This window comes from Hyla sarda, chromosome 12, assembly GCF_029499605.1.
Source record: "Hyla sarda isolate aHylSar1 chromosome 12, aHylSar1.hap1, whole genome shotgun sequence".
In the NCBI taxonomy this organism is placed as follows: domain Eukaryota; kingdom Metazoa; phylum Chordata; class Amphibia; order Anura; family Hylidae; genus Hyla; species Hyla sarda.
Window position 1 is genome coordinate 12,812,910 of NC_079200.1, and position 13,055 is coordinate 12,825,964.

The window sequence follows — 13,055 nt, forward strand, 5'->3', positions numbered from 1 at the left end:
CTACAACTCCCAGCTTGCCCGGACAGCAAAAGGCTGTCCGGGCATGCTGGGAGTTGTAGTTTTGCAACAGCTGGAGGCACCCTGGTTGGGAAACACTGTTATACACAGTGGCTCTCATTTTCTAAGAGTGTCAGGTTTTTACTAGCGTGAATTGTTGTTTGCGACTCGCAGGATTCCTCTCCATTTACTACGGGAATTCACAGATTTACACGTCAGGACAATTTTCTGACCGTCTTTTCTAGGTTTAAATTTCCAGACATTTATTCACAGGATGTTATGTGAATTCAAATCGTAAATAGGTCGGGTTGTGAAACCACGCCCCTTTTGCGGGCCGACCGTGCACCTTTTTCGGCTTTTCGCAATGCTATGTCAGGTTTGCTGGATTTTTTTCTGGTGCAAACATTTTGCAGACACTATAATCCAAAATAACCTGACAAAAACTAGTCAGTTTTAGCTTAGTAAATGAGGTGCGGTATTAATACTTCATTCTAGGGATGTCCCAATACAGATATTGGACATTTACACAAGTACTTGTACTCGTGCAAATGTCCCCGATACCATATCTGCAGTAAGCCGGATTGCATGTAATAGTCCCCTATGTCCAAACTATGATTAAAAAAGTGAAGGAAAAAAAAAAAAAAAGAAAAGTGTAAATAATAAATAAATAAATAGTGAATTAACCCCTTCCCAATAAAAAAAATAAATAAATACATTGAATCACCCCCTTTTCAAAAGGTTTTAACCTTTTTGGTGATTTTTCATTTTTTTGCACTTTTATTTTTTCCTCCTCACCTTCTAAAAATCATAAAACTTTCAATTTTCCACCTAAAAATCCATGAGGGCTTGTTCTTTGCGCCAACAACTTTACTTTGTAATACTATTAATTATCACTGCAAAATCTACAAAATTGAAAAAAAAAATGAAAAAAAAAAACAAGCCATTTTTTTATTTTTTGCGGCTTCAGTTTCTACGCAGTGAAGTTATCGGTAAAAATTGTACCTTATACATTTATTCTGTAGGTCCATATGGTCACAAGGATTCCCAATTTATATAGGTTTGATTTTATTTTACTCAAAAAAAAAAAAAAAAAAAATAAAATACATGCACCAAAATTAATACGTTGAAAAAGTAATCTTCTGACCTCTAACTTTTTTATTTTTCTGTATAAGGGGCGGTAATGAGGGCTCATTTTTTGTGCCGTGATCGGAAATTTTTATCGGTACCATTTTTGCTTTGATCTGACTTTTTGATCACTTTTTATTTTTTTTAATGGTATAAAGTGTGACCAAAAATACGCTATTTTGGCCTTTTTTTTTACATGTACGCCATTGACTGTACGGTCCATACGCCATTGACATCGGACAGCGAGGAGGCAGGTAGGGATCCTCCTTGCATCCTGCAAGCTGTTCAGGATGCCGCGATTTCACCACTGAGCTAACCGGCAATGTTTACTTTCCTTTTAGACACAGCGATCAAGTTTTATCGCCGCGTCTAAAGGGTTAATGCCAGACATCAGCCCGATCAGCAATGTCCAGCAATAGCCGTGGGTTCTGGTTGCCTATAGCAATCAGGACCCACCGGGCATGATGTGCGCTTACCTGCTGGGCATGCGTGTCATACCTCAGGAGCCGCAGATGAACGTTCATGTACGTCCATTTGCAGCAAGGGGTTAATAAATATATATTTTTAATAATAAAAATAAAATAAAAAAGGCTTCTAAAAACTAGAAAAAAAAAACCTGTCACGTGACATTGAAAAAAGTATAGATAATTGGCATCGGTGAGTGCTTAACCCCTTAAGGAACCCGGGGGTTTTCAGTTTTTGCATTTTCATTTTTTCCTCCTTACCAATTTTGCACCTAAAAATCCATATGATGGCTTATTTTTTGCGCCACCAATTCTACTTTGCAGTGACTTTAGTCATGTAACCCGAAAATCTACAGCGAAACAGAAAAATAATTATTGAGAGACAAAATTGAAAAATAAAAACGCCATTTTGTAAATTTTGGGGGCTTCCGTTTCCAAGCAGTACATTTTTCGGTAAAAATGACACCTTCTCTTTATTCTGTAGGTCCATACGATTAAAATGATCCCCTATTTATATAGGTTTGATTTTGTTGTTCTTCTGGAAAAAATCATAACTACAGGCAGGAAAATGTATACGTTTAAAATTGTCATCTTCTGACCCCTATAACTTTTTTATTTTTCCGCGTACGGGGCGGTATGAGGGCTCATTTTTTGCGCCGTGATCTTAAGTTTTTATCAGTACCATTGTATTGTATTGATCAGACTTTTTGATCACTTTTTATTCAGTTCTTCATGATATAAAAAGTGACCAAAAATGCACTATTTTGGACTTTTGAATTTTTTTGGCGTGTACACCATTGACCGGGCGGTTTAGTTAATTATATATTTTTATAATTCTGACATTTCCGCACGCGGCGATACCACGTTTATTTTCATTTATACAGTTTTTTTTTTAAATGGGAAAAGGGGGGCGATTCAAACTTTTATTAGGGAAGGGGTTAAATGATCTTTATTCACTTTTTTTGCAGTGTTCTAGCTCCCACAGGGACCTATAACACTGCACACACTGATCATTGTTATCCCATAGGGACCTATAACACTGCACACACTGATCATTGTTATCCCATAGGGACCTATACCACTGCACACACTGATCATTGTTATCCCATAGGGACCTATAACACTGCACACTGATCATTGTTATCCCATAGGGACCTATAACACTGCACACACTGATCATTGTTATCCCATAGGGACCTATAACACTGCACACACTGATCATTGTTATCCCATAGGGACCTATAACACTGCACACACTGATCTTTTACATTGATCGCTGGTTTCTCATAGGAAACGATTGATCGATGATTCTGCCGCTTGACTGCTCATGCCTGGATCTCAGGCACGGAGCAGTCATTCGGTGATCGGACACCAGGAGGCAGGTAGGGATCCTGTCTAACAGCTGTTCGGGATGCCGCGATTTCGCCGCGGCGATCCGGAACAGCTCCCTGAGCTAAACGGCAATGTTTTAGTTTCACTTTAGATGCGGTGATCAACTTTGAATGCCGCGTCTAAAGGGTTAATCACACGCAGCACCGCGATCAGTGCTGCACGCTATTAGCCACAGGCCCCGGCCCCCTAACCCGCTATGACACGATTTATAGAATGGGAGCGGACTCATGACGTACATGTACGTCATGGGTCCTTAAGAGGTTAAACGGGGGTACTCCGGTGGAAAAAAAAAAAATTTTTACATTTTTTTTAATTAACTGGTGCCAGAAAGTTAAACAGATTTGTAAATTATTTCTATTAAAAAAAAATCTTAATCCTTCCAGTACTTATTAGCTGCTAAATACTACAGAGGAAATTCTTTTCTTTTTGGAACACAAAGCTCTCTGCTGACATCATGAGCACAGTGCTCTCTGCTGACATCTCTATCCATTTTAAGAACTGTCCAGAGTAGGAGAAAATCCCCATAGCAAACATATGCTGCTCTGGACAGTTCCTAAAATGGACAGAGATGTCAGTAGAGAGCACTGTGGTCATGATGTCAGCAGAGAGCTCTGTGTTCCAAAAAGAATAGAATTTCCTCTATAGTATTCAGCAGCTAATAAATGCTGGAAGGATTAAGAATTTTTGTTTTTAAATAAAAGTAATTTACTAAATTTGTTTAACTTTCTTTTCCACCGGAGTACCCCTTTAAAGTATCGGTAGTTTTACTCCGTTTTACAAAAAATGGTATCAGGACATCCCTACTTCATTCCTGTTATTTTTTCCTAGAAGCGTCTTAATACACTGACAACTGAAGAATAAACTAAATAGACATCACCAGAATTACTTGTTCTTATACACAGGGGATAGGCTATGAAATAGCCCTTAGTGAAAGCAAATATATTTTAAAGGGGTATTCCGGTATAAAAGATAAATTGTATTTAAATAAAACCATCACTCCCAGATGCATAACTTACTAATATTGTGTTATCACAAACGGTACTGGTTTTAGCATGCTCTTATGCGAATCCCCCCTGACCGTTCGTTGTGTAGTTCTTTCATTGTCAGTGTGGTGTTGTCTTAGCAGCATCCTAGATAAACCCTCTCTTCCAAGACATCCACTGAGGTCGCATCATCCTCTGCTGTCTCAGGCTAAGTATATATAACATACATACACACACTTAGGGGAGAATGAGCGGGAGGTGTAGTTACAGCATCCTGTCTTGTGCTAAATATTTCCACAGGCAGAGAAGCAGACAGGTAATGAATGCAGAAGCTTGAATGTGAGATAGTCTGCTGTGAAATAAGATTCTACAACAGAACAGGTGGGGGACTGGCAGGCGTGCTGTGAGAGGGGAGTAGGCAGGGTGGGAGGGCTGTGATGAGCTTAGGGAAAGCAAAGAATTCTGGGAATTTTAATTCTGCCCAATTTCTGAACCAGGAAGTAGTGATAAAACATGGTAGGGGAGAGGATTACAGACCCACAAAACAAATGGATTTTTGCTGGATTCAATAACTGGGGCAGACAGGTAAGCAGTTTAATCTAATGTCGGGGTATCCCTTTAATGCATATATACACACACAAGTGTAATTGATTGTTCAGAGGCTTTCGTATGGATGGCTCTCTCTCTTATAGGATAAGTCATCAATATTCCAATATTCCATTGGTGGGGATCTGTCACCTGTCACCCAGGCATCAGTGTTTATACAGAGAACAGAGCCAAAAGCAGACAATAGGCAGTGACCGTCCTGAGCGCAACTGAACGAGAGCGGAGCGGCTTCGTGCTTTGTTCTAAATGGGTGCCGCAGCCTGCGGATCAGTGGAGGAACCAGGTACTGAATCACGCTGACCACATATTTATGAACTATCCTGGGAACAGGCCATTCATAAAACCCCCTATCCAACGTAAGGTGATTTTAGAAATTAAGTGTCATACAGTGATGGACATGCTAACCAAGGATCTGTGCTTGTGTTGGTGGTAAAGGGCCGTGTCCTGTGCCCCCCCCCTTACACTGCTGTTTTGTTTTTGGGAACTAGATACTTCCGGTTTCCGTGGCCTCCCTCAGACTACAATCCCCAGGATACTTTGTTTTAAGGTGGGAGGTGACTTATTTCCCTCCCAAACATCAGTAGACCCACCCATTGCAGCACAGCCACGCTCCTTTTAATCACATGACTTGCTCGCCATCACCTGACACTCAAGCTGTGGCTCTGTGCGCTGGTAACATCAGGGGCCGGCTTCACAAACCTTAGACGAAGCAGCCAAGCCCCCTTTCAGCACCTGACTTGTGATGCATTATTTCGGGCTGCACAGCAAGCTGGGAAAGGTCTGAGACAACATTCATTTTGAAGGCTGTAGAAAATAAACATCCATGGAAAATAAGGACAAAGAAATTTGATACCAGCCACCAAACCACATGAAGGGAAGTATGTTCCTAAACTAACTGCTACCCATCTTACATTCAAAGAAGAAAAAATCCCGGAATACCCCTTTATACACAGGAAAACCATCCCATGTAACACACAAAAATAACACTTCTAGAAAAATAATAGTTACCACCGTGGGCTCGTCTTCTACCAGGCCTTCCCTCCTCAGTTGGATCTTCTCTAAAGGCCGAAGGTAAGGGCTGTCCCAGCAGAACCATTCATCGTATCTGTGATTCCACCGCTTAAAGTGGATCAACACTTTGCCTTCCTCATAATCGATTTCTTCAATGTGCGCAGCGTACCTAGAAGCGACAAACGCAAAAAAAAAAAAAAAATTACTTGGGTCCTAGTGAATCGAGCACACAACAGATAACACCAAGTGTAGAAAAAGCACCTACCATTTCTTCAGTCGATCACGGGCTTCCAGTTGCGCTCCAACCTCGAAGGCGATGCCTCTACGGTTTGGCGGGTGCTTAGTCATCGTACACAGCGTCCTTTATTAAAGCCATTCAAGCCTGGAGAAAAAAATAAAATAGAAGTTAAAAAAACACTAGTTTTTGTAAACCCTAACCCTAACTTCCAGACAAACAGTAATTTAGCAGTTATACACATGAGGTATATATACGTGTCAGCCAGGCATAATCCTAGATTAAGGATAACTACATACTTAAAAAAAAAATAAATAAATAATAAGTTAAAAGGGTTATCCAGGAATAAGAGATTTTCCAAGAACAGTGCTGCCCCCTCAGGTTGTGTGTGGTAGTCCAGCAGAACTCTCCCATAGATATGAAGGGGGCGGGGCATGAAGTTACGACCACAGCCAGATGAAACGAGTGTTCTGAATATAAAATGTGCCAGGGTGCCAGGCATGGCATAGGTCTCAGCGGTCACCCTACCCTTCCGGTGATCAGACATCTGATCCCTCCCCCCCCCCACGCTGGAGCTCGTGATGCCATAGCCCCGCCCCCTCATGATGTCACCCCCCACAATGCAAGCCTATGGGAGGGGGGTGTGACGGCCTTCATGCCACCTCCCATAGGCTTGCAATGAGGGGGCAGGCGTGACATCACGATACTCCATCCCCTGCATCGCCCGTCATCAGCCATGGAGCGATCCTCGCCCTGTGCAGCTGAGGAACGGGGGTGCTGCAGGAGATTGCGGGGGTCCCCAATGATCAGACATCGTATCCCTATTCTATATGGCAGGGTGTTGGAGGAGGCATCTGTTTCCTATGATCAGTTTTGGCGGTAGCCATTAAATGCAAAAATCTCAGTGCAAGAAAAGTCTTACGTATCCATACAGCCAAAATTTATGACCTGTGTAATGATGGGAACAAAGAGAGGAGCTGATCTGATGGAAATAGACGGATTATAACGTGTCATTCTCTAAGCTTCGGGTTAATGATCGATCGCCATCATTTCCCAGGGGTCTGAATTACACGAACGACTCTGAGACGCAATAAAACTATAATATTCCACGTACACAGAACGGAAGACAGATTTACTTCATGGCCAGGGAAGAACATAAATCAGTGTTGGCCACATTCACAATAAAAAAAAATAATAAATTATAATTAAAAATTATAATAATAATAAAAAAATTATATGAGCAGAACACGCACCAAAAAAAAATTATTAAACAAAAATTGTAAAAAATAAAATAAAATTATATATATATATATATATATATATATATATATATATATATATATATATATATATATATTAGGGGTGTGAATCGCCAAGAATTTGGCGATTCGATTCGCGATACCAGTGTGGCGATTCGATATATCCCGATATATCGCGATACCGTCTAGGTGACGATACATCGCGATATATCCCGATACATCGCCCACCTGGGAGCATTCACAGATCCCAATAGACGCCGCTGTCAGCTTTGACAGCGGCGATCTAGTACTCCGGTGCTCACTTTTCTCATGTTATCCCGTCCGGGCTGCAAAATAAAATAAAACGCACTTTATCTTACCTGCCAACGAGCCCCCGGAGCTCCGGTACAGTCCGGTACAGGTGTTCGGTCCCCGGGCTGTATTCTTCTTACTTCCTGTTAGTCCGGCACGTCACATGGAGCTTCAGCCTATCACCAGCGGAGGCGGGACATCGCTGCGGCTGGTGATAGGCTGAAGCTCCATGTGACGTGCCGGACTAACAGGAAGTAAGAAGAATACAGCCCGGGGACCGAACACCTGTACCGGACTGTACCGGAGCTCCGGGGGCTCGTTGGCAGGTAAGATAAAGTGCGTTTTATTTTGCAGCCTGGATAGGATAAAATGAGAAAAGTGTGCACCGGATACTCCTTTAATAGCCAGCCGCGGCGATTGCCGCATGCTGGCTATTAGCGGCGGCCCCCGGCTACTGAAATCAGCCGGGGGTCGCATAGTACGGAGTGGGCACGAGTCGGAGCCCGCTCCATAGCCGTGTCAGATCCGGCCTGCCCGGCTCCACAAATGTGGAACTTTTATCTCCTGATGCCCGGGACAGGACATGCTGTTCCGGGCGTCCGCAGATAAAAATTCCACATCCCTAAAAGAATCGATTCAAAAATATTTTGAATCGATTCTGTGTCGGCAAATGAAAAATCGCGATTATCGCGAGAATCGATTTTTTCTTACATCCCTAATATATATATATATATTTTTTTATTTATTACACACACGATCAAAAAAAAAACCCCCAAAAAAACACCCGATTGAGCAAGGTCCGAGCAGTCATATTTTTATGCTTACACGGCAGAATTCACGCAATTCCGCAGAAATTCTGTTTAGCAAAACTTGCTAAACGGAACTGTGGAATTCACGCCAGAATTTGTGTTCTCAGAACACAGAATTTTGCAGAAATTCACGCCCCGTTGACTTGAATGGAATTCTGCAAAATATATGACTGGTCTTAAATCTTTGAAGAATGCCCCAAGTCTTTTCTTTATATTTATTCAAGCCTCGCACTACCAATCAGGTCATCACTTTCATTTAATTAAAGGGGTACTCCGGTGGAAAACTTTTTTTTTTTATTTATTTATTTTTTTTTTAAATCAACTGGTGCCAGAAAGTTAAAACAGATTTGTAAATTACTTCTATTTAAAAAAAATCTTTACCCTTCCAGTACTTATCAGCTGCTGTATGCTACAGAGGAAATTCTTTTCTTTTGGAATTTCTTTTATCCACAGTGCTCTCTGCTGACACCTGATGCCCGTTTCAGGAACTGTCCAGAGCAGGTGAAAATTCTCATAACAAACCTATGCTGCTCTGGACAGTTCCTGACACGGACAGAGGTGTCAGCAGAGAGCACTGTGGACAAGACAAAAAAAGAAATTCAAAAAGAACAGAATTTCCTCTGTAGCATAAAGCTGCTAAAAAGTACTGGAAGGGTAAAGATTTTTTTTAATAATAGAAGTAATTTACAAATCTGTTTAACTTTCTGGCACCAGTTCAAAAAAATTTAATAAAAAAGGAATTTTAAATCGTTGGTATGAGCGACAGCTCTACTACTCAATCTACTGCTTAACACACAACACGTAACAAAATAGAATAGTCTAGCACAGTGTTTTCCTAACAGTGCACCTCCAGCTGTTGCAAAACTACAACTCCCAGCATGGCATGCTGGTAGTTGTAGTTTTTGCAACAGCTGGAGGCACACTTTAGAAAACACTGTGCTAGCATTTCAACTCCACTCCTGCTGCCTGTCTCATTCCTGGGCATCGCCACATGCAACGTTCCAACACCAGACCCTATATAAAAAAAAAAATACAGGCTGAGGATCTGTACTAGAGATGAGCGAACTTCTAATTCGATTCGTCACAAACTTCTCGGCTCGGCAGTTGATGACTTTTCCTGCATAAATTAGTTCAGCTTTCAGGTGCTCCGGTGGGCTGGAAAAGGTGGATACAGTCCTAGGAAAGAGTCTCCTAGGACTGTATCCAACTTTTCCAGCCCACCGGAGCACCTGAAAGCTGAACTAATTTATGCAGGAAAAGTCATCAACTGCCGAGCCGAGAAGTTCGTGACGAATCGAATTTACTGTAAGTTCGCTCATCTCTAGTCTGTACGTCTGGTCTAGGGCACCTCCAGCTGTTGCGAAACCACAACTCCAAGCATGCCCGGAAACCGCTCAAGCCTGGCAATTGTGTGATTGCAACCATTTAAACCCAAGGGTTCCCCAACCAGGGCACCTCAAGCTGTTGCAAAACTACAACTCCCAGCATGCCCGGACAGCCGAAGGCTGTCCGGGCATGCTGGGAGTTGTAGTTTTGCAAGACACTGGTTGAAAAGGACTCATTTAACCCATTGTATTCCTCAATTTAAAGGGCTTCTCCCTTGTTTATACTGTTTTTTGTTATTATGTTTGTGTGTTATGTGTGTATAAGTATGTGTTTTTTTATGTGTGTTGTGATTATGTATATATGTATTTTCTTACTTTTTGTGAAGATCCGGAAGCTGGCCCCTTTTTCTTCCCGTGGGTTGCTGTGTACCTCGGCCTCCGCCATGTTGTGTTCGGTAAGTGGGATGTCGGGGGATGTGTTCTTGCTTCTGTCCTTCCTATCTTCTGACGTCCGAGGCGAATCTTTTCTTCCTGTTTCTTCGGTGGCTCAGCGACGAATCTGCGGCCTCTTCCAGCGCATGCGCAGGTAGTTTTTTTTTTACCAATAAAGTTTTCTTTGTCTAATTGACATACTGTCTTGACTTGCGCAAAGCTACGCTATTGGGGTAGACCTAACGTACGCTACGCTGTTAGCGTAGCACTTGCGTACTCGCACATGCGCAGACAGTTTGTCAATTAGACAAAAAAACTTTATTGGTCAAAACAAAAAACTACCTGAGCATGCGCCAGAAGAGGCCGCAGATTCGTCGCTGAGCCAAGGAAGAAACCGGAAGAAAAGATTCGGCTCGGACGTCAGAAGATAGGAAGGACAGAAGCAAGAACACAACCCCCGACATCCCATGTACCGAACACAACATGGCGGAGGCCGAGGTACAGAGCAACCCACGGGAAGAAAAAGGGGCCAGCTTCCGGATCTTCACAAAAGGTGAGAAAATACATATATACATAATCACAACACACACACAAAAAACACATACTTCTACACACATAACACACAAACATAATAACAAAAAACAGTATAAACAAGGGAGAACCCCTTTAAGAGAGATCCATCACATCAGAACCATCACATATGGCAGCAGACAACTACTACGCGGCGCCCTCTGGTGGCCGCAGGCAGGAAGCGCAGCGCCATTCATAGGCTCTCACCGCAATGAACGAGGGATGGCAGACGCGGCCCTGCTCACGTGTCACGACCGGCGACATGAACGGAAGTCACGAGGAGGGTGGGGGACGGAAGACGCGTTCTTGTCCGTCTCACCGAAGCGGAGGATGTGGCTGTACCCGGTCTGCAGACACACAGGACGCCTCCTCCCCACTGCGCAGCCTCCGACCCTCCGCGCTGCGACCCACGTGGAGAGAAGCGCAGTGCACGAGGCCCCGCCGGCTTATACGGGAGCGGGTTATACCAGGCTGTGCCAACCGCGCCACCTGCCGGCGAGAGAGCGCAGTGCGAGCGCCACAGGTCCATGTACAGAGCGGAACAGCTGGCATCACATCACTGCGGCACAATACAAGGGCGGCTGGTAATCTGCTGCGGGAAATCCGCCGATGTGTGAACATACACCAAGGCTGAGAACAGCGATATTGTAAAGAAATAATATATATATATAACTTTTCTTTATAGTTGTGAATATACACATACAAAAACATAGATGCGAGGCAATAGGGAAGGGATTCCCAACCAGTGTGCCTCCAGCTGTTGCAAAACAAATTCCTAGACACTTAGTTTTGCAACAGCTGGAGGCACATTGGTTGGGTGCCATAACTACAGGGCAGGATTTTACCCCCCACATACACATTTATTTGGCATTTTTAAACGCAGAAGATCAGCACATGCAGCAAGTAAACCGGGCAATGGTGTGAATGCTTAACAACCCCAGTGTTATACACATCAATGTGCCTCCAGCTGTTGCAAAACTACAACTCCCAACAAGCCCAGACTGCCTAAGCCTGGCAATTTTGTGAATGCAGCCATTTAAAACCCCAGTGTTCTGCCAACCTGTGTGCCTCCTGCTGTTGCTAAACTACAACTTCCAGCATGCCCGGACAGCCTTAGGCCAGCAGATGTGTGAATGCAACTATTTAAAGGACAACTGCAACGTCATGCTGCGGCAGGCACGCCCCCTTCACGGGACAGCCGCGGCCCCGTACAGGAGATCACAGGGGGTCCCAGCGGTCGGACCCCCGCGATCAAACACTTATAAGTGATAATCACGCTGCAGATGTCCTTTAACCCCTTAAGGACACGTGACGTTCTTATACGTCTCCATTTCCGAGTCCTTAAGGACACATGACGTATGAGAACGTCATGTGTTTTACCGGCCCCCCGCAACCATCTGGAGCGGAGCCGGTGCCCGATGCCTGCTGAAATCATTCAGCAGGCATCGGGGCATATCGCCCAGGGGGGTCATTATGACCCCCCATGTCGGCGATGGCCGCAGATCGCTGGACAATTCAGTCCAGCGATCTGCGGCGGATTCCGGGTCAATCGGGTCTCCAGTGACCCGATGACCCGGAATTACAGTCAGAGACGGCCCCGAACAGCCAGAGCCTGCAGGGGTGAGGTGGCACTGGTGCCACCTCACGATCGCCCCGATTCGTCGGCCGGATTACCGGCCGACCAATCAGGGTGCCTGCTGCGGGTGTCACTCCCGCAACCCGCTCCGCCCCTCTTCCGGAGGACGTGAGCGGGTGCGGGACGTGCACCCCGGGTGCTGGGGACCCCGATCCCTGGCGTCAATGTTGGGATCGGGGCCCCAGGAGCAGCGGCGACGAGGGACTGACCTGTGCGGCGAGGATCGTTGGAGGTGAGTGACAGCCTCCTGCTATTGCTTAGCAACAGCTCCCAGCATGCAAAAAGGGCATGCTGGGAGCTGTAGTTATGCAACAGCAGGAGGCAGACCACCACAACTCCCAGCATTCCCTTATGGGCATGCTGGGACTTGTAGTTTTGCAACAGCTGGAGGCACATTCTTTCTATGGAAAAGTGTACCTTCAGCTGTTGTATAACTACAACTCCCAGCTTGCACAATCAGCTAAAGTGCATGCTGGGAGTTGTAGTGGTGCATCTGGTGGTTGCATAACTACAACTCCCAGCATGCCCGTTGGCTGTCGGTGACTGCTGAGAGTTGTAGTTTTGCAACAGCTGAAGGCACACTGAGTTAAGTAGCAAACCAGTGTGTCTCCAGCTGTTGCATAACTACAATCCCCAGCATAAGTAGTATGCCTCCAGCTGTTGCATAACTACAACACCCAGCATGCCCTTCCGCTGTCCATACATGCTGGGGGTTGTAGCTTTTGCAACAGCTGAAGGCACACTGGTTGCAAAACTCGGTGTTTCACAACCAGTGTGCCTCCAGCTGTTGCAAAACTACAACTCCCAGCATGCACTGATAGACCGTACATGCTGGGAGTTGTAGTTTTGCAACAGCTGGATGTCCCCCCCCCAATGTGAATGTACAGGGTACACTCACATGGGCGGAGGATTACAGTAAG

At 44.5% G+C, this 13,055-nt stretch overlaps 1 protein-coding gene across 1 annotated transcript in view; it reads right to left on the reverse strand.

Annotated features, from left to right (window-relative positions):
• PHF20 (PHD finger protein 20) overlaps nt 1-13,055 on the reverse strand; it is a 94,152-nt gene that overhangs the window by 52,705 nt on the left and 28,392 nt on the right. The window contains 2 exon segments of the mRNA XM_056547998.1: nt 5,576-5,747; nt 5,844-5,960. Of these exon segments, the coding sequence (XP_056403973.1) occupies nt 5,576-5,747; nt 5,844-5,926 (255 nt within the window). The 5' untranslated portion in view covers nt 5,927-5,960.